This window comes from Eleginops maclovinus, chromosome 22 (genome assembly GCF_036324505.1).
Source record: "Eleginops maclovinus isolate JMC-PN-2008 ecotype Puerto Natales chromosome 22, JC_Emac_rtc_rv5, whole genome shotgun sequence".
In the NCBI taxonomy this organism is placed as follows: Eukaryota; Metazoa; Chordata; class Actinopteri; order Perciformes; family Eleginopidae; genus Eleginops; species Eleginops maclovinus.
The window spans coordinates 9,222,895-9,249,488 of record NC_086370.1 but is presented as its reverse complement, the minus strand read 5'-3'; the positions used below and the strand labels follow the sequence as shown (position 1 = coordinate 9,249,488).

Here is a 26,594-nt window from a genome sequence, read left to right as displayed (position 1 = left end):
AGAAAGGTCACAAGTGGCCATCTGAATGTCACAGGCAATTCTCTTTATCAGCAGGGGGCTGGGGCAGGGTGAACCCGATTAAATGTGTGTTAGCCATCACTTTAAACATAAATGTTTGTGATTGAAACGGAAAAAGTTCAGACTGGTCTGACAAAAAACATTTTTTTAAAAGGCACATACTCTGAAAATACAGTTGCTTTTTTTGTTTCTGTTACTCTTTGTATGACTTGTTGTAATCATCTACTTGAGTCCAAATTGTACTGATCCTCTTGTTTATTCTTCGTTCTCTGGTGACCATATACCAAAACATACAATCCCTGCCATGCTCTGTACATCACATTCCTGTTTCAAAGAGCTAATCTATTTCATCTTTTTCTCATTAGCTTGATCCAAGGCTAACATGTTGAACTTGTTTAAAGCTTTTCAGAGTGATGATGGAAAAGCCTCTGGTATTGCGCTGGGCTAAAACCACATCCTTCCTTCAGAGTAAATAAATACAGTACTAGGTTTGGCTAATATTAGAGCCATATCTTTGCTCTTTACTCTACTTCAGGCTGAACAGAGTAAACCCATTTAGGGCATAAACAAGCTTTAGTAGATTCACCGGAAAACCAATGCTACACACTGGTCATTCAACATCATGTTAGCAGCTATTAGACCCATCAATCCTCACTGAGTTTGGAGGAATCACAAAGACTGAACGAAATTCTAACAATTTAAAAACAGAAAGGAGGCGACCCACATCTCCTAGCCCCAGAATTTTCTTATGAAAACATTTTTTCTTGTCATGTAGCGATGTGGAGCCAGGGTACATTGTTTGGAGGTCATGAGATTCTTGTCCATTGTTGTTAGACTAACCCCCATCTCTGTGGCCACAGGGGACTGGCTGGGGCCTTTGGGCCCCTGCTGAATTCCTTTCCTTTGAGATAATGGTGGAGAAACTGGAGGACTTATTGTTGAATGCAACACTTTGGAAACTCAAAGACACAAAGCGAAAAAGAGTTGAGGGCCCTCGAGATTCTTCACCTGACCTCTCACCTCTTGATTTGTTGGAGCCTTGGGAGAAAATTCACAGGACCCCAGACGGAGCCTTTTTGGTTCTCATGGGACGAAGATGACAAACTGTGTTTCTGTTAGACGGGGAAATCTCCATGTAAAAATCAACAGCTCTGACCAGTATGGACTTCTGCTACAATACCTACTAATCTGCCAGATGCATCTGTTTGCAACGCCATATAGGGGTCAAGTTCACTGAAATATGCATCATAGCACCCATTAAGGACGTACAGCAGAATATAGCGCATGTCTACTTCTATTTGTGTGTATAGTTCTATATTTTTACACAGTTCTAGGCTTTCATTTTTAGAACTACTATACTATCTAATTGACCGTTCAAATCGCTTTGGTATTGTCACTGAAACCAAGCAAGATGTCATTCACTGGCACAAAATCTGTGTCAGCTACTTCTCCTACAGAATCCTGCATCCTGTGAACACATCTCAGACACGTGTTGTCGCCACATAGTTTTGGACGATGTTTGTTTCGTCTGCTTTCTGCTACGCTGAACTGTGATTACGATTGTAACATCATGTATCATCACAGCTCTTGGTAAGAGGATTGACGTCGGTTCTGCCAGAGAGGCTGCTGCAATGCATGTTTGCCCATCAACTGGCGGAGCAAATACGCGTCTCCGCTGTTGCCAGACAAAAAACGATATACATGCACAGTTGCGTAAGATCGTATTCATACAGGGTATTCTAACAAGTCACTAAGATGATTTTTCAAAACTAAGGAGAATTGATCCTCAATATACAGACGTCTTCTCAAATTCCTCATCAGGCTGTCAGGATGTAACATTTTCATTAAACAATTATCATGGACTAAAGGAAGGAAATATTAAAGAAATATTATTTTCTATATCTTTTTGTGTTTGTCTCCTTTTTAGGTGAAATAATAACTATCCAAATGTGTAAAGAGGTTAAGAGATTCTATGGCCATACTTACCATACTACAAAAAAACACTTGCACTAATCAACAGTTAAAAAGGCAACCAGATGAACCAATAAAGAACAGCCTATCATCTACCAACAAGACATCATCATGTGTGCGTTACTCAAATGATATATTTTGTATTATTGTTTTCTAAATGGGTTATTTATCATCAAAACTGGGTTATTACGACAACCTTTTCCAGCAGAAGGATATCCAAATTCTTCATCAACACTTCTGTATAGAAATGTGATATTTGTTTAAGTTTTTGTTTAATTTGAGCGATTCACTGACAACCTCAGTATTACCTCCAACCTCACAAACAGATAAATGGATGTGAGGGAGTGAAGTTATCCTCTCTCTCGCTGTCAAATCATTCTGCTGATCTACGACAAAGCATCCGCCGGTAGACGTTTCTGTCAGAACTGAAGAACAACCAAAACAAAGACGTCAAAGATGCGCCTGTGAAAGAGTGATGGATTGGATTTCACAGGACTGTCTGTCTCTCACAGACAAAACAAGCAGATGTGCTTTCAGAACACACATTTCACACAGAACTTCATCTCTCGCCATCACAAAAGATTGTTTGAAATATGCTTCGCCCTTTCTTTTTTATCACACGAGCAATGGAGTCTCAACATGGGTGTGTGTCCTTAAAAATGGCAGGCACTCCCATCCTAATTGCTGAATACAACATTGGGCAAGGTTTTAAAATAAAAAGGCAATCTGCAAATGTGAGCTGTCACACAATGGGAGCGAAGGCTGAGCCATTAATCAAAAAGCTCCTCATTATCATTAGTGAGAATCGCTGACTGTCCATGTCTGCGTGCTTCTACTGCCCTGCTGGAGCTTTCTCTCGCAACAAAGCGAGCCAATACAAAGACAGTCTCCTCTCCAGAGAAATTAGCGGCCAACAACATCAAGCCTCATGCAACAAAAACAGAATGTAAGCATTTCTTTATGCTAATAATCTCAAACACAAGGGCAAATGTCATAGTAATTTACCCCAGCTGCATTGCAAAAAAGAGAAGAAGAAATGACTCTTCTGTTATGACTTCCATTTTTGAGGAGCAACTGCTCCTCGGTTTTACTAACAGCAAAGCAGCAGCCAAACATGAAAGACAAGAGGAAGCCTAAATATGTTTCATAAGCATTGTCTGTAGTGTTGTTTGAAAGTGGCGGTGTTCAAATGGAAAATGAAAACAAATATGAAGAGTTACCTTCTGGGGGCGCCGTCTTCGTGAGGCTGGATTATTATCACTTTGACGCTGACCGATGTGCGCAGTAGGTCGATCATTTGCTCGTGGGTGAGAGTAGCGACTGCCACCTTACAGATCTCCACCAGTCGACTGCCCTGCCTCAGCCCCGCCTTCCAGGCGAAGCCAAAGGGCTCCACGTCAGCCACGATGCCTTCAAAGTTGACGTGGAAACCGAGTTGTCCGAGGCCATTCCGACGCAAAGTCATCTCTGACGTCTCACACCCTCTGGTGGTGATCTGGAACCAGAAAAATAGTTTTGTTACTATTAAAATATATCCATTTTGTCATTATCCAGACACATGAAGACAAAAAGTCCAACACATGAATGGATGCAATCACACGGCGAAAACAAAAACAAGCCTCAAATAGATATAAAAAGAGTGAACGTTGAGTGGTCTTAAAACCCCTAAGAGCTTTCTAAGCTAACACAGTATATTCCAACAGCAGCCTTCCACAGTGTACAATATTTTGGTTTCCTTAAACTAGTAAAATACTATAAGAGCAACGTGAAATCCTGTCCTTAAGCATAGGAACATGTGCACATTTGTTTGGCTAATTCAAAGAAGCTCTCAAAATGGAAGATATTAAGAGGATACATGACAGAGCTAACTGGTTTAGCGCTCAGAGCTGCTTAGAGGCAGCTTAAACAGACAGGAACGGCAAACATAGAAGCTCTGTGGACACACAGGGACTTGTCTATAGAACTAAGTCTTTTAACCAGAGATAACTTCAACAACACATTACCCACTGACAGCTGATGAACACTAAATCATTTCTTATCCCTTTTTCTTACAACTATAGAAACTGCATCCAGAGACTGAAAACTTCCCCCGTAGAGGACTGTTGCCGTTTGTCCAATAGCATTTGATAATGAAACTTAAAGTCTGCTCTTTTACAATTATGTACTTGCATGCAAATGAGGTTGCCTAAGCCACTGCCTAAAAGCAATTCTGGTTCAGCTGAAGTTCAGATACACACTTTTTTCAGCAGCAATGTTACAGTAAAACAAACAACCACCAGACCGAGCAAGATAAAAACACTCAACTGTAGCCTATCGATGTTCGCCATAATGAAACAACTGAACTTATTTATCCTGGGTGTTGGTACATAATGGGCTTGGAAATGATTTTTTGGGGTAAAACTGCTGGAAAATAACCTCACACTGGATCCATTGAGTTTTAATCAACCATCAGATTAGTCGTGGTTCAATTGTGGGTGACTGACTCCATTTGCCTCAGAGAGGCAGCTGGCTTCAGGGACACATTAACTCAGACTATGGCCTGTCAACACTCCACCAGATTCTCACACTGGCAGAAATCCTACCCCTGCTGTGTGAGAGGAGATCCGTGACAACCTTAATGCATGTCATAGTGAGACACAACCCTAAAACTGTATTAGAAAGAAAGGAACTCATCCTGTTAGGCGAAGTTATAGGTCACCGTCTCGGTTTTTGCAATGAAATACTACTAAAAAGACCCAGTTTTAAAAGACAATCTAAGGAGCATTTCGGTCATGACCAATGCGCTAAACAATTAATCTGCAGAAAACTTCAAGGGCAAAAGAAATAGGACATAAAGCTTTTCGAAAGGGGAATGTCTGGAAGTAAATGGCCTGTGTATGAAGAAGACATTGGCCGGAGAATTAGAAACCATGAATCAAACTGCCCTTTGTCAGGAAATTCATTAGACCCAAATAATAGCTTTCTAAATGCCTTCATCAAAGAAGCTAATGTTTCCAGGTTCTCCTCCATATGGCCATAATCTATAATGTCTGAATCCAACAGGACACTTATCTCTAGGAGGAATTTGAGACCTGTAAAGATATTTCCATGAAAGATGGTGACAGGATGTCTGACAGAGTGTGTGAGACTGCTGGTGATGTAACAGAACAACACTGCCTCAAAGAAACACAAAGCATCAGCCTCAAATCTGTTGTCAAAGCAGTGTTGCTGGCGGTGATCGTCAGTGAGAGTTCTGACAGTCAGAAGTAACTTTGACATTGATGACACCCTCTGTACTCTAGTAGTAAGTTCCACAGACATGTAAAAAACCCCGTCATCCCGCTGAAACTTCAAAGAACATAAGCACAGATTGGTGTTTATAAGGGTCACTCGTATCTCTGGGCGGAATGTTTGTGAATCAAATCCGTCTAAAAATCTGGGACAGAGGCTTCTAGTGGGATACGCCACCATTTTGCTTAATGGGGCAAGACTTTACCATAATACGATTTTCCCATATCTTGCTCGTTTTCGTTCAAAGAATAGATAAATAGAGTTTGGTTTTGGTTTAGGAATATAAAAATGATGATGATAAAACTGATGAATTGATTTGTTGGTTGATCAATTCATTATTTAAGTTAAAAAATTGTAAACCGGGATCAGGATGCTGTTCAATTTCTCTGTTGTATTATAAAGTTATTATACACAGATATAATTGGACATTTTATGGAATAATAATTAGTTACAGCCAATAAGCTAAAACTATATATATAAAAAAAGAATCCCCTTTAAACTCTTGATTTTTGTTTTTATTAACTCATTGTTTTGCATATAGTATTTTAGAATATAGTGAAATGGCCATACTAGTTCACCACAGCCAACATACACAACATTTACCATTTCCTTGAATATATTCCAAAAAAAGAGCATGAAATGATAACATTTGAGCAACTGGAACTATAAAAAAAACTGCAGAGAAATCATATGAAATGAGTTAAAACACCAAAATAGCAGATATTTTCAAAGCATTTATTGTCAATGTAGTTTTTCCCTACTCCTACTTTCCATCGTTTATCAGTCACATCTAGAGCAGATACGGTGACTTGCTTTTATCTGCAGCCCTGCTGATGCAAACAGTCGATAAAGAAGCACACACAATGTGGGATGCTGCCTGTACTTTGTCAGGGAAACAAAATGAATTTGGCAGCCGAGCCCTGACGACTTGTCTCATAAAAGCTGAACATGCGGCCACCCAGCTCAGCGACACCCTGGAGGAAAGGACGTTATCACAAAGCTTTTAGCTGTGCTCTCACACTGGCCTCCTTTGTGAAGTACAGTGGGCAGTCCGTTCATTATGGTTTGCATTACATCACAGGTCCGGCAGCCTGTAAATCCTCCCAATGAAACACGATTTAAGACAACCTCTGGGAGTTTACAGACAACTTTGGGCAAAGTATGCCGGCAGCATGTACCCAAATGTGCCAAATGCTGCTGCTCCACTCTTTGTGTGTGTAACACAAGTATCACCCACTTATTAAAACTTTCCCTGAGCTTTTCCTTTGAAATATACCTCGCAAATCCCGTGGGTAAGTGGACAGTGAATGTGAGAGGATATTAGCATAGTGAATGAGGAAGCGATGTCCTTTGGCTAATCACAAATGCTAATATATCCTACTCTGTCCTTCCTTATGATGAGTTGAGTAGACGCTGAATGACACCCGTGTCCTCTTTAATATTAATTATGTTAAATACTTCTTCGGGATCTTGTGCTTTTTGAGGTGGTCGGGAACAAATTTTGTTGCTCGTGTTCACATTTTGCTCGTTTTAATCTCCAAGCTCTTTAGAAAATAGTTCCCCGCGAAAGGTGATAATAAAAAAGGTGTCCTTATCTCTGAACGTCGTTCTTCTCAGAAAAACAAGGTTCCTTATATTTTTGGGGGAAATGGATTTCTTACTGGCTGAACCGAGGACTTACTGTTTAAGGTGTTTTGGAAAGAGTTTGCCAAAGGGAAAAGTTGAGGAGATTGTGCAGAGGCTGAAATAAGGTCAAAGACGGCTCAGGTTTGGATTTTGGGATTCAACCTCAATGTTTTTTTCAAAGGAAACAAAGGGTTGCCTGATGATAAGTCCACGGAAACTAAAAATTAAGAAACACAAGCCTACACAGCAGCACAAGCAGAGGAAACAATGCATCTTGTGCAAGCGTCCAGTACGAGGAACCAGGTGCTCTGACCTATTTTGTCTAGACTTGCAGCCCCCAAAAAACAGACTGTATCTAGGGCTGTGGCAGAACATAATAAAATGTCTGTTCTTATTATCGTTTCATTGATCTCAATGGCAGTGGTCAAGGAAAGATGTGAAGGAGAATTTGTACAAACCACACTTACACTATGGAATTATGCGACGGTGGATCTTATTAACGGCTTAATGGTGTGACACTTTAAATGCTGCTGATGATGGAACAGCATTTAGAGAACTCTACAGGCTCTTATCAAGGCTGCCACTTAGAAACTTTCACTCAGTTGGGAACCTTCCTTACCAAAAGAGACTGCAGCGCCTGCAGCTCAGAGCCACAGAGATGTACAGATGGGTTAGGCAGAGCTACAAAGTGGGGATGTGAGAAATTGGACTAAGTGGATAGTGAAGTAGTGAGGCCAAGTGTCCTCTATTCTTAGCCTGTCAGAACCACAAAAAAGTGTGTTTTCTTTGCTCCTCTTCAAAACTGGGTTGGTGTCCTGGTTAAGCAACCCCCTCCTGTACCTGCAAACCAGACATCCGCCAAATTGAGAAAGGGCCAAAATCACATCGCCCCTGTAATCCTCCTAGCTCCCATTTAATTTATTGTCTGCTTCAGGGAGTTTTGACAAAAAAAATGCTATGATGTTTCATAACGGTTTATCCTATCAAGTGCATGTCAGGGCAGCATCTGTACTTGTGTGACCTTAACACTTTACTGTACACCTCAGTGATTCAGTTTGATCAGCCAAAGAAAGCGATCAACATGAGGTCTGTAATCCTCTCAAGACTCCATTGATTTCACATTCAAGTGACACTTCCGGCTCTGGAAAACACAAAGCCAGGCGGAGAGACAAAGGGAATGTCAGGAATGCTGAGGTAAAGGCAATGAAATAAAATTAAATACAAGAAGCTCAACGTTGAGTTGCAACGCCTGAGTCCTACCAGGATGGATAAAGGTTAAGCAAGCAATGGTTTTGCTGACATGATGAGGAAAATAAAAAAACAAGGCTTGTGGTAAGTAGTAAAGCTACAATGGCAAAAGCAGAATTCATTGTTTCACCACAAAGCTACCACAACTTCCGTAAAGTAAAAGGACTCACTGCGCCATTAAAGTAAAGGCAGCCGTTACCCTTCTCATGCCAAGCATGAGGCACAGTTACAACAGACTTTCTGGGCAAATGAGGGACTACTACTTTTTGTATAATTGATGCAACTTAAAGGTCTCTTGATGAACCGGTCCTTCTTAGAAAAAAAGAAAGTCGTTAAGAAAAAATAAATTGGGATGAAAACAACCACCAGGAAGAGAAAGCTCTTGAAGAGTCCCTATTATGCATTTTGGGATTTTCCCTTTCCTGTGTTGAGTTATAAATGTTATTGATTGTATTCTTTTGTTTTGCTTCCGTAACATAGTGACATCACTATGTAACAATCTGGCTTCTATTGGTTAGCGCTCAAACATATTGTACGTTATAGGCTAAGTGGAGGGACATCTCAACATGGTTAACCAGCTAACCAATCACTGGGCTCTGGGACAGAGGGTGAAAAGGGGGGCTGCAGCACAGGCAGTATGAGAAAAATAAAGAGCTTTTAGAACATTAAAACATGGAAACATGTCACAGTAGAGACACTAAATACAAATATGAACCTGAAACTGGGCATAATAATAATAATAAGTCAACAGCAAATTCTCTAACTAAGATGCCTTGTACTAGTGAGAAGACAACAGTTGTCCGAACAATGTAGAGCAAAGAGAAGACCAATGTGACAGGTCTCTGTCTTTCCAAAAGATAAGATAAACTGAGCATCAGGCACAGATAAACACAGCAAGAAGAAATAAGTCCTATATTTGGCTTTCCTGTTCTCAGTTCTCCTATACTTGGTGCACCAAAGATGCCCTGTAGCTGAACAGGAAGTGTCATGAATATGAATATTTGGATAATGTTGATGTTAATCTGTCTATGCATGTTTTTGTATTGTACCAACCTGGGCTGCACCTTGGCTGATCCATTAAGAGCGTTTCAGACACGCCACTGGAATAAAGACTTAATTGTTTTTACTGTAATATCCTCATTATATTGAAAATAAAACTGGAAGAGATAAAACCCTCAATTAGCCACAGAGGACTCCTACAGAGAGTAAATGACTCCCTCTCTGAGGAGAAGGCAGTGTATTGTGTGGTATGAGTTGAGACTGACACAGACGTGGGCATTAAGCATCCTACAAAGGATCAGCTCATCTTCCCTAGACGGCATTAAGATGACTAAGATAATGACAGTTGAGTCTTTAAGGGTCTTACCTCTAGTCTTTGCACCATCTCCCTGATGTCTTCTCCACAGTTATCGTGGGCTGACAGCATGACACACTCCCCGCGCTCATAGAAGATCTTAATGCTCATAATCCCTGAGGTCCATCCGATGACGTCACGACACGAGCAGTTGAAGACTACATTTTTCGATTCCTCCTCGATGAGCACAATAAACTCATTGGATATGCCCAGCAGGCAGTCCACATCTATCGACTGGCCAAAGTCCCGTGCACGGACACTCCAGGTGATGGCCCCCACGCTGAGCATTTGTGCATCCTTCCTGGGTTTCACCTTCTCCTTCTTCTTGGCTCCGAGGGTGATGAAGCTGAACTTGACGGCAGAGTCAATAGTAGCCGTGCTAACAAAGTTCTCGGCCAGGTCCTTCAGGTACTCCTGCCGCGTGCGTGTCGCCATGGCTCGGAACTTCTCCGACTTGTGCGCAGCGTTTTCTCCATTGATGACCTTGGCGAGCAGGAAGTCCCTGAAAACGGCTGACTTTGGGAAAGTCACAGACTTGGGAATAGGGGGCCCGAACGGAGGCACGTCTTTGGACCGGGACACGGCCACGCTGGAAAACAGGAAGCAAACAATAAATCACTAGCAGTGGTGACAGTTAAGACAAAGAATACGAAAAGGAGTGTTGAACTGTAGGTATAATGAGCAGCCATTTGAAGAGTGTTGAAATGATATGGCTTTCGGGGAATTTATTTCTGGCGGGAAGGCTGATCTCAGACTAATCTACCTCTGTTTAACAAACGCTCTGTTATTAACAAGAGTTGTCTTGACTTCAGAAACACTCGAGGAGAGAGTCGTAAGTCTTAATTTCAAGGTGTCTCTGAAGATAATAACTGTATCATCACTGTGCAGATCAAAAGAGCCTTGTGATTCCTGCACATTACTATCAAGTCATGACAGAAACCACAGAAAGTCCTCAGCAGGCTATTATTAATATTCTTTCAAATTAAGTGTTCTTAAAAGTTGCTGCAGAGCGGAGACATTTATGCAAAGCACATCAAAAGCTAAACATATTTCCCGTAATTGTCTTGAGGATATCAGTTTGCTTTTCATCCCATGGTGAGGCGCTCTAATGTTTTGGGAGTTTGACCTCAAGGCCACCAAATTTGGAATTTGCATTTTTACCCGCTCAGTTAAATAACCACAAGAGAGCCTTACAGGCCTGGTTTCACGCTTGTTCTATTTACCTGTAGCAGACGTTATCAGTGCAGGGGTTGTGGACTTTGACGATGACAAACACATGCTGGAAATGAGAGCGGATGTGTTTCGGGGTAAAAGGAAGGGCCCCGGGCTCCTGGAACACTATGGTGACGATATCATTGCCAATGTGCCTCTTCCTTAATAACTATAAAAAGGAGAGAGAAAGGGAGTCAAGCACAGAACAAGGAAAAAAAGGCATCACATAAAGGCTTATTATTGTACAAAAGTTCAGATGTATACATTCATTGTTTAAGCTTAAGATTTTAGAATAACTTAAATGTTTTTTTGAGACCATGTTGGTTTTGCTGAACAAAGTAGCTACGAGTGATATGTATTCATTATAAGATGTCTAATAAAAGTTGGTCACAAAAGCAATCAAACTGAATTATAGTCAGTTAGAAATCTATCAATTCCTCTAACAGGAGCTTACATCAGGTACCATTAGGTACTCGTTGTAGAACACCAAGTTAGATGTAGCAGCAGAACCCTAAAGTATGCAGAATTGAGGAAGAGTGCGTCTTATTTGTTATTTACATACTGTTGCTTTAAGGTGAAGCCATTATGGACAAACCACTTAGATATCAGCGTAGTTTTGTGGAAGAAAGCCATTGCAGCTTAATTTTGTATGGCTTAAAAGCATTCGATTAGACAAGCCAAGCAAAACAAAGTATCCCTAATATTACAATGTGGAATAACAAATGGAATGGAATGTCTATACCATCTATATCTATAACACAGCTCAACTCAGATGCACATACAGCTTATACTTGTAAGATAAAGTCCTTCTTTGTATAGGTATTTCTAGACCTATTTACCTTGACTCGAATTAAACTTCTGGTAATGCTGAATTGTGCGATTGTTAACCTCATTCTCTGTCTGCTATAAAGTTGTCAGTGAGGTTCAGCATGAGGCAGAATCTATCGAAGGCAGGATTAGAGGGTTCAGGAGGTGAATTGAAAAAGATGAAGAGAGAGGGGCGAGCTCTGCTTGGGCTAGAAGATTACCACCAGGGATTAAATGAAACTATCTCAGTGTGTGAAATACAATTGGAGGAGGAGAAAAGAAGAGAGAAAGAACCCTCCCCTTTAATCCTGCCAATCACACATTTTAGATGATAAGATCTGGTATGTTGGTGCGTAACTGTGGATCCTGCTCCTGGATATGAAAACTGTTAAAACATCTGCAGGGTGTACCTACTGATTTTATTATGGGCTCAAAAAGTACTTCCACTCAAGCAGTGCAGGGACTAAGATGCTGAACCTCTGTAAACCGCAGCTTTATCGGGCCATCGCTCACCAGTCCACCGCTACATCCACTTAATTCCACTTGTTAGCGCAGGCAGACACAGAGGCCCATCTAATACCAAGTCAGGTCCGGCCCCTGGGGATGCATTGATTAAAATCCTACGGTGGGGCACCGTTACCATGGCGACACTCATGCTTTCAACTGATAGGTCATTACCGTGGCGAAATGAGTCTCTGGGGAAGATTGGCAGGAGTCGGAATTGAAGATTTCCTTAAAAGAAGCTGCTAAGGGACTTATTACCGCCATTAAAGGGCGGCTCACCACACTGTAAAGCAAACACGGTGGTCTGCTGAAGAGGATTGAGTGCAGAGTGTGGAGTTTACTGACCTGCTGTCTGTTGTTGGGCGTGTAGGGGAGCATGGTGGACACGTGGAACATCAACTCGTAGTCCTTGTAGGTGGTGTACAGAGAGTGTGTGCCGGTGGAGTCCGCTGTAACACAGGACAGGGCATTCAAGGTCTCCGGCCTCATTACTAAAAAAGGCCATTGTGTTAGATAAACTGAAGATTACATTCAAATCAAGTCAATACACTTTAACTGGTATTTATTATTTAGGTGGGCCTTTTCTATTCCTGACCTACCTGTGGGCTATACTCTATTGCAGGTTATACACTCAGAATGAAAAAGTACCTTATACAACCTAACTTCAACAAAATCGAACTATCCCTTTAAAAGATATATATTCAGGCTAAAAAAAATAACATAAAAACCCCAAAAGGCAATATTATCCAGAACAGAGCATCTGCACTCAGCAGGATTAGAAGTGTGTGGGCTGCAATGTGAGTGTGTAGTTTCGGTGTCTTTAATCTTACTCTTGTTATCCAGCTGAGCTCTGTACTTGGTGAAGCCTTTGAGCCGCACCCTCTGGCCGAGCAGATCCAAGAACTCCTCCAGCGCCGGTCCGGCACTCTCGTTGTTATACATCTCTTCTTCTGTGCTCTGGCCCGCCTTACAGTAAAGCACTCCCACCTTGTGCTGGAAGCTTAGCTGGAATGGGGAGGATACACAGACACTCAGCGGGTAAGTATCCTTTCCTGTAGCTGATATGTATCACACACCACCACTCGTTACTTGCTGCACATTATGCACTCAAAAGCATACTAGTGCACCCTTTCCATCATGTCACAGCTAATGTGAAGGCCTTCATAACCCTTCTAGGAGAGAGCTGAAATCCTCTTTTGTGAAGCCAGGCTGTGGATTTTGAGGAGCTTGGAGCCGAGCATAAATCAAGAAAAGCTAATAGCTGCTACTTAAGAGCAGCTGTGGAGAAACGAGGGATGAAATATAGACGTATAGCATGAGGAGAACTTTGCTTCATGACAAGAAACGCAAAGCTTCAATCAATAACATTTTGATATGTTTTTAAAAAGACTTCCATAAGCTATACTTAAAATATAGGCGTAATAACAGGCCTTAAATGGCATTGATCTTCCCAACACCCCACTAATAATACTCTTGATTCCACCATTGTTCAGCAAGTGCAGTGCCTCAAAAAAAGATGTCAGAAAGAGTAGTGTTCACAGACATACACAAGCAAGTTAAACCGCACAGGTTTTCACAGGGAGTTTTTAATATTATCCAGAACGGACAGGTCTGATATGAACTTGTCTCAGGAAGAGACAGGAAGGAATAAAACATCCGAGTGATTCTTCGCGCATGGAGAGAGCGAGAGCCCCTCTCCGCCAACATGAATTTTTCATGGAGTACAGCTCAATGATGTTGGCCAAGAGAAAGAAGGGGGAGAAAATAGAAGAAATAAAAGCCCCCCTGTTTGTCACCTGTTACCCAACAATTCACAGCTAAGGACAGCATGATCTTGACCCAGGGTGAATGTGTCACTGCGACAAAACGAATAGCCTTTCTATAAATGTGAAGGCCAACAAATGATCTTTAAAGCGAAACAAATTGGAATTGTCTTTTCCCTCCATTACAGGCTATGGGTTCCCGCTGTGCTCCTGACACGGTTGTCATGATGACTTCTGCACTAAAGCTCCTGCGTGGGGATAAAAAGCTATTATACCTTCAAGCTCAGTGGAAATGGCCTCATGTGCAATGATGTGGTCTTCTATTTTTCCATCCTGAATTATATGGACTCACTTAACCTCCTGCCCCTCTTAACGGACCTTCCGCCGAAGGCAAGGACAACCATGTTGCCCTTTGGTGAAAATTTAGTGGTGCCTGAAAAGTGCAGAACCATCAGGACGAAAATACACATGAGTAATGCTCCTGAGGTAAAGCTCATTGTGTAACCGCCCTTTGATGTGTTTTTTTTTTTGGCTGCATCAGCTTGTGTCAAGGTAGAGCAGACTTGCAAAAAAAGAATTATGCCATAAAACACATGTATGTTTAGCTAAAATGATCCACTTGCTAAAAATCTGAGCATACGCTGCTAGTGAACAGTTATACTATACTTTTTTAAAAATATTCCTCTATCTATCCAGCACTGCAGGGTGCTGAAAACGGTTTGCCTCTCTTCTTCTCTTTCTCCTATAAATGCAAAGATAGAAATACTTAATGAGCGGAGAGAGAAATGAGGACACTGCTCCCTTTGGAGAGCTCTGCGGCGCACCTGAGGGATACAGCGGTGCCCTAACACAACACAAAACATCACTGTGACATCTGTCTGCACTGCAGTGTCCTCGATGCTACAGACATTTAAAAATAATGACTCTCAAAAACAAAACTACAAGCTCCATCATTACACAAACTTTGCTATTGCAATTTGTGCTGTTTTTAGGGCAGAAGTGTTCGAATTCTGCAGGAAAAACATCTAAAAAGAAGGGAATGTGGAAGTGGGGAGAAAAAAAACTCTCAGGATGACTCAAAGTTAATCCTCCAGTTTCAATGTCGGGACAGGGGATTGATTTACATAGGAGGGAGTTGATTTTTTTCCCAGCAACGCAATAACCTCAGTAGGTGGTAGATTACACTACTGAAGTTGAGGGACAAATCTCGCCTAAATTATACATCAGAGTTGTCGCTGTGGGCATCGGGAGTGATTTATGACCCTGCAGAAGGATTTACCTGTTGACCAGTGGAATAAACTTGATATGGAGTGATTGCAGTTGGGTGGGGTCATGAGTTCATCCTTTGTTTAAGTTGTAAAACCCAGAACTGCAGAGGAAATGTGTTTCTTTCTAGTAGAGGAAGATGGTAATTTGTTCAGCATAATTGAGAGGGAAAGATTAGTGACCTTTCTCTGACCTCTAGCATGATTTCTTCACTATCACCAAACACTATTATGAGCTATAAATGCAGGCACCTGCAGGCTAAGCCGTTATCTTGTTCATATCGCCGCCTTTATTATCAGTAATTAGAATTTAAAGCTTGAAATCACGTTTTAATTTGAAAGCAGTTGATAAACAGATTCTATTAAACACAAATTCAGTCATTTTCCAGATGCAACAACAGATGAGTTTCTACATCAATGTTTTTTCTTATTAAGATGTATCATTTGTAATTTCCATCAGCTAAAAAAATCTAATCTCAAAAATCTGATTAACTGCCTAATGCTTTCCCCTGTCCATCTGGCACACAGAGAGTTCACTGTGATCTACAATGGGATCTAAAATACATTCACATATGTCCTGTTCTCTTCTTACACCCAGGGCCATTACAGCAGGGCTTTCAGAGATACTCTTTCTGCAGAGCTGATCATGAGGTTATTTTGAAGGCTGCCTGGCTCAGGGATACTCCCATTCACTAGCTTTCTGCTCAGGAAAAAAAAGGCTTTTTCGCACACACACACTCCAACACCATAACAGAGGATTCTGCAGTGAACATACACACACAATCAATCCTGGGATAAAGCTTTCTGCATGCTGTTGAAGAAAATGATGTACTCAAACAAACAAAAGCAGGCCTGGCAGTCCACTCTGTTTTCTGAGTAGCAGCTCTTCCTGTCCAATATTAGCTTCCTCACATAAACACATTAGAGGGGCGGTGAAAGTCCAGTTTCATTAAAAAGATTTTTGATTATGGGGTACCTAACATTTTTTACTTTTGAATGTCAAGCATAACATTAATGATTACAACAGGACTGTATAAAAGTACTGATGTCCAGATATAAAGTGGCCTCCACTGGGTGTTTGGTTTGAGGTCTGTGAGGAGGAGTGCGAGTTGGAAGAGCCCCACTTATCCCGGGCTCTCCTCCTCCGAAAGTAGTTTCTTCCATCACTTTATTGCTTTTTTCTCCCCTGTGTGTCAGTTTCGGTCTTATATCAAAAACGGTATCTATTCTGCACGCAGCCTCTCATACCAAAGGCATGAGGAGCTGCATGGCAGGTGAACAAATTCTTGTATCAGCTCCTTGAGATCTGGCAGGAAGCTCTTCCTCAAACACTTACTTACAAAGTTACTTTGCCATAATTGGATACTCAAAGTCTGTCATCATCTAAAGTGCATTTAGCTTGCTTTGGAAAGGACACTACATTGCTCTTGTTTATGTGTGTAACACAATCTTAATATACAAGAGGGACACGGCTCACACTTTCTATTATAAAAAGCCTTTCCCCTGTCAATTGGAAGGAGGGGTTCATGCTAATGAATATAATTACACTAATAAGCAGCCAATTCTCTGATAGTAAGACAAGCAGTACCGCACCAGCTAATCCTCAGTCCTTTCAATCCTGCAGTTTAATTAGATGAAAAATTAAAGGCCTTAAGATCACACAATGAATCCATCTCTGACACCTGTGACTATGGACAGCCCATATCACTAATAGCCATTTTATTCAAACAGTGATAATGCAAGATGACATTCTGCGCCACACACACAGAATACCAAATAACCTGCTCTCAGACAGAGTAAGCTGTCAAAAGTGAGTTACTTTGGCTCGAGTGTCATAACAGCAGAAAATGGGAGTTAAAGTAGTCGGTGCTGGCTGCAGAGAGAGTGGGATTCATATTGATTTTAATTAAGTGTGATATTGGCCGTCTTACACCTCTATGCGGGAGCCCGTGTTCATCTATAATAAGAAGCCCACATATGGAGTAAAGCTACCTGCTATTTGAAGTTAATCCCTTCCCTGTTTCCTTCTTTAGCTCACACACATGTCAGAAATATAGACAGATGTATCCTATTTACCATAATATTAATACAGCTCAACATTCTGTAATTCTAAGAATTTTTTTAAGACTGATATGTGGCAGTGAAGGCTTAAGATGAAACAGTTGGAAAATATCTGTGGATGATAGTGAATCGGGTATGGCTTTACCTTATTTAAAGGTTACATTTAACGAGGGGGATGTTCATCAGCTAGTTAGCTTTGATTAGCATAATGCCACAGCTAGCCCTGCTCTCTCTCTAGTCGTATGAAGTTACATAGTAGAGATTGAGACTATGACCCGCTGATGAAAGGGATGCACTATTTATACCTTTACAGTACGAAATGGCTGGAGCAACATTTCCCCCCGAAAGATGCTGTATAAGCTTACTGCTGTTTGACCTTAACTGGGGAAGTACGATTTCCCTTTTATAGATAAGTCACATGTATTGAGCAGGGAGTTAGACTACAAAACAAGTTAAAAGTTATTTGAAGGCTTTACATTTGGATCAGTTTGACATTTCAGGGAGTATTGTTAGAGCCATGAGCAGCCGCAGTGAGCTGCTGGATGAAGATCTGCAGGGTTCAGACTGCACACCTCCAGCTTATCAGCCAGGGAACTAACTATGTTCACCATTCACAGACCAATGCCTGACAACTAACTCCAATTGTGGCAAACAACAATCATTTGCTCACCCAGATATTCTGGGAACTGCAGTATTTAACAGCATTAATTTAAGCATTACGTCAAATAGGGTGTTGTCAAGTCTTAAAAACTGAATGAAGATCACTAGTGAACACAATATACCTTTGTTTGATTTATCCATACAAAAACAAGAAATAGTGGTTTTATGTTACCTAACGTATGCACTACTTCTTTATGTCAGCATGCATTCACTTTCTAGAGTCGACACTAGTGACAAGACTCCAATAAGTCACTGCAATCAGATAAGGTAAGTTAAACTCCTTTAAAAAAACAGGGAATACCATAAAGTGTAATTTTGACGATGTAACCTCTGAAAAAATATAAAACAGTTGCACTCAAAAACACTGAAGGCGTCTCAATGTCCTCACCCCCTGCTCGTCCAGTTTGAGGAGCTGCTCCGGGACCTTGGGGGAGTTGAGGGACAGCCTCAGACACTGGATGTTAATCTCAGGGATGACGTATTCCAGTACTTCTTTCAGAGGCAGGCCGCGGGCCTGTCCCATGTCTCGCAGTGGATGGGATGGCATCCTCAAGGATAGCTCCGCGGAGGGTGGTCAGCTGGAAGAAAAGACAGATGATAAAGTTTAATCAGCTTATCAGGTGTGTCATGAGGTCTTGATGTCCCTTTGTACAGTTTAATAAGGAGACATATTTATGGGCAATTTCAAGTAGGAAACATTTGTTTATAGTTCTGTAGGAATAAATAGTTACAATATCAAACTGCTCACAATAAGGTCTTTGGCTGAATCTCCAACACTCGTCAACCCACATTAAAACAACCTAAATAAATAAATTATGACTTTTTGGTTTGAGCGTACTGTCCCTTTAAGGCTAGGTCTGCGTGTGCATTATTTCCATATAGGTCATAAGGGTTTGTCAATCAGGGATTTTATTCATTTGGATGCTATTGAGGCATTATATTCTATTTACAAACTTTGTAAATAAACAATAGGTTTATGTGCTGGCTGCTGTGTGAGCCAGTTTTAATATCCTTTTTATGTTACGCCATATTATTTAGGGCAATGGCTCCATTACAGCTCCTTAGGAAGACATTAGGAACTTCCATTGTAAATAATGAAGAGGGGCTAGCTGAGCAGTAGATGTTAAGTGGTATTTTAGCAGTAAGATCGTTAAAGTGCCAGTAAGCATTGACCCAAACAGCTTGAAAACACCCACTCTGTGTCCCTTGTGTTGATGTTTGGAACATCACAGACACATTTACACCCATACATCTCATTTACATCCGTGCTGCCTGTGAGTGTCAGCAGTCAATGGTTGTCTGATAGAGAGGCTTTCTGAAAAGTAGATTACTTAACAGACTTAGAAAGGATTGAGAGTGAGAGTGGGATGGAGAGAGGCAGAGAACGCCGGGGCTAAATGATAGGAGCACTTGCAAATAGGTGCTTCGGCAGTTGGGGAGGTGAAATATTGTCTGCGTGCTACTAGCAGGGCCAACGTGACCCAGATACATTGTTTTATCGTGGGAGTGGTGCTTTACACCAAGAATGGCATCGGATATCAGTGACATTTCCCTGCCTGACACATCTGTTGCACCTGAATTATTCAGTGGATGAGACCACCCAGCATCAATCAAGGAGCGCTTTCTGTACCAACAGGGACCGTGGCACTGAGCATTTTAGTTTGTGGATTAATCACATTGTGTGTACGCACGCGTGATGTGTGTGCGCGAGGCTGTGAGCGGGCGAGGGGCGATCACGCTGACTCGGATAGACTACAGCCTTCAGTGTCTGCATGACGGACCAACCGAGTCACAACTGGCACAGACTCATTGGGCACATTAGGGTGCTGGGAGCAGATTTACTGTAGGAAGAGAGAGCTGCAAGGAGTCTCCTCTTGATTTCAGGGCTACTGAAGCATTCCTGAACTCCTGTACTGCTTGAATGAGCCCTGAGCTGATCGACCTTAACTTGTCTTGCTGAATGCATATGTAGGGAACATTATTTTAAATGCATGTTTTCAGGTCTGTAGGCAATTCTCCAATACAGCGAAACAAATGCACCCCTAATAGTTCCACATTGGTTTAAGACATCAAGCAGTGCAGAAAAGAGTGCAAATGGTGTATTAGGGTTACCTGGCTGGTTCTGAAGGTGACTCTATAATTGTACTGCATTCCATCTTTCTCCTTCCCGTCGTCCAGCTTCTCCCTGCGGATGCTGACCGCCACAGGTCCCAGATTTTCATCGACCCCAAAGTAGTTTTGATGTTCTGAAATGGGAAAGAATTATTGGAATTATTCACGCATTATTACAGCACAGATTCAGATTTTTCAGGATAACACTCTTCATCCTTTTTTTACATTTTAAAAAAGCCACTACTTTTGCTTCAATCAAATATCAATTCATAGCATAAAGCCTGTGTATTTCCGTTTGTTTATGTGGATAGGCCATGGGTGAGCTGTGACTGTGATTACAGAAAGCAGCAGGGGTCCAGTGGAGATTTGACATTGATTCAATTTGGATTAGAGGTTGGCATGTAGTGGTAACACTGGGATTTAGGAAAAAAACAAACAAATAAAAAAAATAGAGCCTGGAGACAGTTTGAACCTGTGTGACCCGTCACCGACCCAAATACTGTGCAGCACGGCGCTTCTCACGCTATCAGAGCAAAGCAATATGAGCACGTTTTTGTGTTGCATGGTTCCATATTAAAGATGAATTTGGGAGTCTGAATAAAATATTTGCTGTAGATTATTCATTTTCAACTGATGAATTTATAATCCCACCAAACGCACACATGTGTAAGGCTGACTCTTTTCAACTTTTGAACCATCGTGTCGACAGTCACCTCCTGCTACTGTTGTGGCTTTACACATCATGATACAATTTAGGGAGACATCATTCAATGTCTTTTACTTTTGTTTTCATGAAATTCATTCGATAATTGACTGTACAGAATGAAGAATATATGAAAAGAGTAACAGTTAGAGCTACATTACAACACAGTGGTTACACAGCATGTTCCCCTAACCACCAGGGAGTCCTCTCAGGTCAGGCTCAGAGTATTTATGTGCTTTAGACAAGATTTCTAGCCTTGTTATACCAAACCATTATAAGAACAAAGGCTAATTTCAGTGTCAACGTAAAAATATTTGAAATTTGTCATAGCTGCTTAAATAAAACACTCAAAATACGCTGTACTTAATGATAATATTGTGTGTATGAGAGTGTGTGTTTAGGACATGGACTGGAGCAAGGCTTTGCAAACAAAATGCAGTGCCTTGAGCAAACATCCCTTAATCCAGGCTAAAGCCGGGAGAAAGACCTGGATTCAGCCTACGACAAAGAACAACCTCAGCAGACACTTAAAGCACTGACATTCACTGAGAGATTTCTGCAGAAGTTTTGGCATCGCATCTATGCGGTGTATAGCATGCAATGTAAATTCTCTGATTCTGGTGGCATTAACGTGGGGGCAAGGAGCATATCAGCATGAATAATAAATGAACTGAATGGAGGCATTGCGGGGTTAACTGCCAGAGGAATGCAGAGCTTGTCAGGGACAGAGAAGTGACTCCAAATGCTCTGTGAGGCATAAGGTCAAATGACGGCAGGAGGCCTTGTGGCCTGTTTGCATATGAACCACTAAGCATCAGAATAGCAGCAGCACAGGGAGCGAGAGGACTCCAGTGAGAGCGTTTTGTCAACGCATTTCTATAACATGTCACTGTTACTCATCACTTAGTTTTGACAATTTGCCAAAGGAGGCAGACGGGATGAGTTTGATTGTCATATCAAATGATGAATCGTTTCCATCTTCCTGTCACTTCACACTTCAGAAAGGCCTTCAAATTCTTTAAAAAGTCCTGCCTCACTTTTTTGTGACTCAAAGACTTTATGTATGTTAATGTCAAATGTCTCCATAGGGCACGGTAAGGATGAGGAGCTCTCAGCAACCTATGACTAGAGATGCACGGGTCGATCAGCCACCACTCAAAGCTGATCAAATTTACAATGTGCCATTTGACAGTCGTGCACCCACTGGCACAGACTGTTACTAAAAGCCTTACACACACTGAATGTCATTGATAATCTGTAAATCCAGTATATGGAGGTTCAAGCTTCTTTTTTTTCAACAATAACGTCGAAATCGATTGGCCAAGTGAAGTTCAAAAAGTTACATGTGTACCTGTTACTGTGTTGGCACTGTAATCCGATAAAAAACAATTACCTTCCACTTCCTAAAAGGCTTAGAAACCCTTGGTTCACCCTTTATAGTATATCTCAATGTCTACCCACACATATATAACCATGACCTGTGTGTAACGAGTCTTGGCCCGTGGGTGTGAAGGAAACACTGTGACCATTAGGGCAGCCTGGGGAGAAACACTCCTGTTGCTAAGGGAAGGAGGGCTTTAGGCAATCAATGGGATCAATGTTCAGCTCAGGTTGATAAAAGCTTGCCCTAAAGTGGTGACACACAGCCATGTTTGTGAGATTGTGTGGGTGTGTCCCTATTTTTATGGTGTGCTTTTGGTGGTGAACCAGAGGTGAAGACAGACTTGTCTTTCTGATAAAACACCTTGTGAAAAAAGGGCAAAGGGCTGCATCCACATACTGTGAGAGAGGCATCCTCTGTTAGCTATAACATCGGAATAAAGCTGACAGCAACACGGGACATTTCTATTATACATTTGGCTGCCACAGAATGAGGTTCAAAACATAATACAGCTACACCAGGGATGCGTTTACTATGCGTGAGTAGGTTTAGTTCTACAGTCTCACATGCTGTATGTAGAGCAGATTCCTTAACGCTGGGTCTCGATTAAGTTTACACAGGGAGTATTTTTTAACACAGAGTTTTTTTTTTAAGAAGGTCAGGCGTCTCCCGGTGTGAAAGGTGAAGCAGCTGTTTTCTGGGGAGGCTCAAGAATGGGTAACCCAATATGCTGAGAGCCACGCACAGACAGTGGGGAAACAGATACGTGTAATGCGGTGATGGGTCGGGGTCTGCGCGGTATTTCCAGTGTCGGCCATGTAGGTGTTTTAATGAGGGGACCTGGGACCTTGGCATAGTTTTACTGACCCTAAAGTTTCATAGGAGGGGTCGTCACACCCCCACGGCCCTCACGGGGAACAGCTGCAACACACCCTCTCGCTCACCTCTCTCTTCTCACATGACTAATCACTGCTTCTCCGCGGGGTTCAGAGCAATATCACAGGGAGGACATGACCGCTCCTCTCCCGAGGAAGTGAAACACACACCCTTGCGCCCAACACAAGACTGCTATTGTTCTGGCCCCTCATTTCATCTGGCCCTACAAAAATAACCGGGGCCGTCAAGATATCTGAGGCTGTTCCATTTGGGAACTTGCTCACACAGCATTGTGCATCATTTCAAGGAAATGGATTGGGCCTGGAAAGTGTAATAATCCTCAACGCTGAGTCATTTCAATCCTCCTGTTTGACTCACTAAGAAATCACACATCATCATCATCATCATTAGCATTCCTTACCTCTGCCGTAGAAGTACTTGTGGTAGTAGTAGGCTCCGAGGTCGATGTGCTCAATGATGTAGCGCTTGACCTTCTCCCTGTGGATAGGCTGGTTTTCTCGCGGCACCTCCAGAACAGACACTCCTGCGTTGGTGCAGTGGGAACTTAAAGATGATTCGAAAGAGCAGCTCTCTGACATGCCAGTGTAGTTGGCACTGTTGGCTCTGGAGAGGGAGATCCTCCTCTCGCCCTCGCCACCAATCTCATTGCGAAAGTGAGGACAGCTCAGCACCAAGCCGTTGCTCTTCCGGTCCCCGTCATCAACATCCAGGTTCTCCTTGGGGTTCAAGTCCTCCCTGCTGCCCAGTGGAGACTCAAACATGGGTGTATTTCCACTGCTACATCCAGCCGCCCCACTATCTATACCTGCTCCGGGTCCAGGTCCAGCCACAGCCATAGCCATAGCCAAAGCTCCGCCTACGCCCCCGCCCCCGCCTCCTGCCACAGTGCCAGGCCCAAGTCCAGCGGAGGCAGCTGACGCCCCAGTGGTGGTGTTCTTCCTCTGACACAGGTTGGCTCGGCCTGCCACCGCCTCGCTGATGTTGAAAAGAACGCTCTGGACGTCGTAGTGCGCAAAGCATTTTTGGAAGCTGAGCGGTCGCCGGTCGTCCTCTAAAGAGAGCCGCAAGGCATCACTCTCACTCTTTATGGTGCGCAGCTTCCTGAACAGAGATGTTTCAGACGATTCGGATTTAAGGCGCCTCATGAAGGACTTGTCTGGCTCCCGGCTGTAAAGGAGAGAGTTGTCTATGTAGTCGTAGCCTGGAATGTGGACTATCTCACCTCTGGCGATCTGGGCTGCTGTCTGCAGGCTAGGAGATAGTGCGGCATCGCAGCGCAACAACTCGGGGAAACCCATGGGCGGAATGCTACGGTGGTCCAGGGTTTCCACTCGGTAGCCCCTTAGCATGGTAAAGAAGCCGTCGCTAGTCAGGCCCTGGCGGTCAATGGAGGAGGTGCTGCCGTATTCGCGATGCAGAGATGCCCCAGTGTTCGGGTTGACAGCGTGCTGGTCCATTATGTCCTCAGAGTCAATGTCACTAATGGTTACATCGCTGTTACTGCGTTGGCGGATAGGATGGAGACCCTTCAGCGGCGAGTGGCTGAGGAGGTCGCTCAGTGTGTATTTGCCAGAGTAGTCTACCTGCAGGCAGACTGCCTCGCCCTGCTCCAGTATTTCCACAGTGTGCTCCTGCTGGCCGTTCTGAAACACCGGTATCACACTCTGATAGTTCGGTGAAGGCCGTCCGTCCCATCCGTCGTTCCTTGGTGGCCAGTCTGTCACTCTGGCCCTGACGCCCATTTTAGGCATGGCTGGATTTCCATTTGTTTTGTCAGGTTTCCCCTGCATGTTGGGGGCTGGTGGTCCCATGCTACCATTCAGGGCTTTGAGTTTCCTGTTGAATAGCTCCTCTGACTGCATGGCTCTGGAGTATTCTTCTGGGCCTCCCACAATTCCCGTGAGGTTTGATTTGTTATCCGTCACAGGGCTCAAAATACTCATATCCTGCCAGCAGACTCCTTGAAGAGCAGATTGTCAGGGCCCTTCTTCATTACATTATGCGATTTGCTCACTGCTGAGCGGAGGAGGAGCCTCGGTCCTGAGTCAATGAAGCAGCCGTCATCATAACTCACAGAAGGCGGCTGGCACGACGATCGACACACAGCATTTGGATGTCAAGGACAAGTGTCTGAGGGGCGCTGAGGCACAGCGGAGCGAAGTCTTTTCTCACAGCGTGTCGTCAATGCAGAACGACAGCTGGAAGACTTGGATCTGTGGCACGGAAACACAAACAGAGAAAATGTTAGCACAAGGCAAGAGGGTTAGCACACTGTTACTGAGACATTTTCATTTCAAACACAGGGAGAGGAAGTTCCATAAAATGACCCCAAACACAGCACCTTCAGTTCAGCTATTAAAAAGGACCGTACTGCTGACCTAAATTGTCTGCACCCTCTTGTAATAAACTCCCACTGAGGGGTATGTAGAGCTGTATTAGTTTCTGAAACTGTGTGGAGCATATCATCGAATACAGCTAATTAGTGGATTTTTTAAGAAGAGCGGGTGCCATTATGTGTTTATAACAAGATAGATGGATATCTTTGTTGGTGCTTCCAGCCAATGCCTAACAGATGGCGGTGAAGCAAATTACAGCAACAAGAGGCAGATGTTCGGCTAAATGTTCACATGTACCAAAATCTGATCCAAACGCTCGCAGCATCATCAAGCTGCAAATTATACAGAAGGGTAGTTTTGCATATTCAACCCCACTTCGCCTTTTGTATCTGATGAAGTTGATTAGGAGGAAAATTAACCACGAGCCAATGAAGTAAATTGGCTGACGTATAAAAAATGTGATATAAAAAAGGCAGCAAGTTCACGGAAATATGACGTTGTCGTACACTACACTGCCATAACTACAGAAAAAAGGAGCAAGTTTACCCCTTGTTCAGTTTTGGGTTTTTTTAACTGGGGGAATTATAACCAGACAAAAGGTTGAGAAAAGCAGTATTATTCTTTAACCTGAACATCTGCAGACAAGAGAAGGAAAGTGGAAACTTTGATCTTGTCCTAGAAAAATAACTTGGCGATTTCAAAGGTTTGATACACACATGCTGCAAAATGGTTTCCATATTTATCCCTAAGTTATGTTTCCAGACATTAGCCGTGTATAGACCTCAGCAAATCAGCGGCGTGTTGGTCATATAGCCTCGTTTAAAGGTCTATTATTATGCTATATTTTAACAAAACATATCTGTGAAGTGTTTTGCTCAAAATACCAAACAGATCCCCTATTGTAGCATGCCTCATCCCCCTCTTTTTCAGCCCTGTTCCTGAAGTGCTGATTCTGCGACTGTCGCTTTAAATTTGAGCTGAGCTGAAGCTGGCCGCGCCCCTTTGAAGGTCACGATCTCTCCTCTGTGAAAGTTTTCTGCCGGGAGAAGATACTCAGCTAAACGCTGCCGTGATTAAACGCCATATTATGTTCCAAATCTGGATCAGCTCGTTTGTACCCCCGTTTTTAGAGATGTGGGTAAGAAGAAAAGTGAGAGGGTTGTATTTTCTGACACTTTGTGAATCTACTTACACACCGGGGACACATATTTATGTATAAAACACATCAAAAAAGTGCATTTTGAATAATAGGGGACCTTTAAAACAATTTGGCCAAAGTAATAACGACGCTAAAAGACAAAGACTGCACTGTACGGAAGTAAGCGAGTCTTCTCTCATCAATCCCATCCCAGGCTATGAGATATGTCCCAGGGTCCTGGGGGGGTAAATGACTAAGGTGTTAGGCT

The 26,594-nt window shown here is 42.6% G+C and overlaps 1 protein-coding gene across 1 annotated transcript in view; it reads right to left on the bottom strand.

The window, feature by feature from the left end:
* LOC134858907 (signal-induced proliferation-associated 1-like protein 2) overlaps nucleotides 1-26,594 on the bottom strand; it is a 64,781-nt gene that overhangs the window by 26,600 nt on the left and 11,587 nt on the right. The window contains 9 exon segments of the mRNA XM_063875126.1: nucleotides 3,210-3,484; nucleotides 9,500-10,076; nucleotides 10,711-10,868; nucleotides 12,356-12,459; nucleotides 12,841-13,015; nucleotides 18,148-18,273; nucleotides 18,275-18,337; nucleotides 19,872-20,005; nucleotides 23,253-25,065. Coding sequence (XP_063731196.1) covers nucleotides 3,210-3,484; nucleotides 9,500-10,076; nucleotides 10,711-10,868; nucleotides 12,356-12,459; nucleotides 12,841-13,015; nucleotides 18,148-18,273; nucleotides 18,275-18,337; nucleotides 19,872-20,005; nucleotides 23,253-24,795 — 3,155 coding nt within the window. The 5' untranslated portion in view covers nucleotides 24,796-25,065.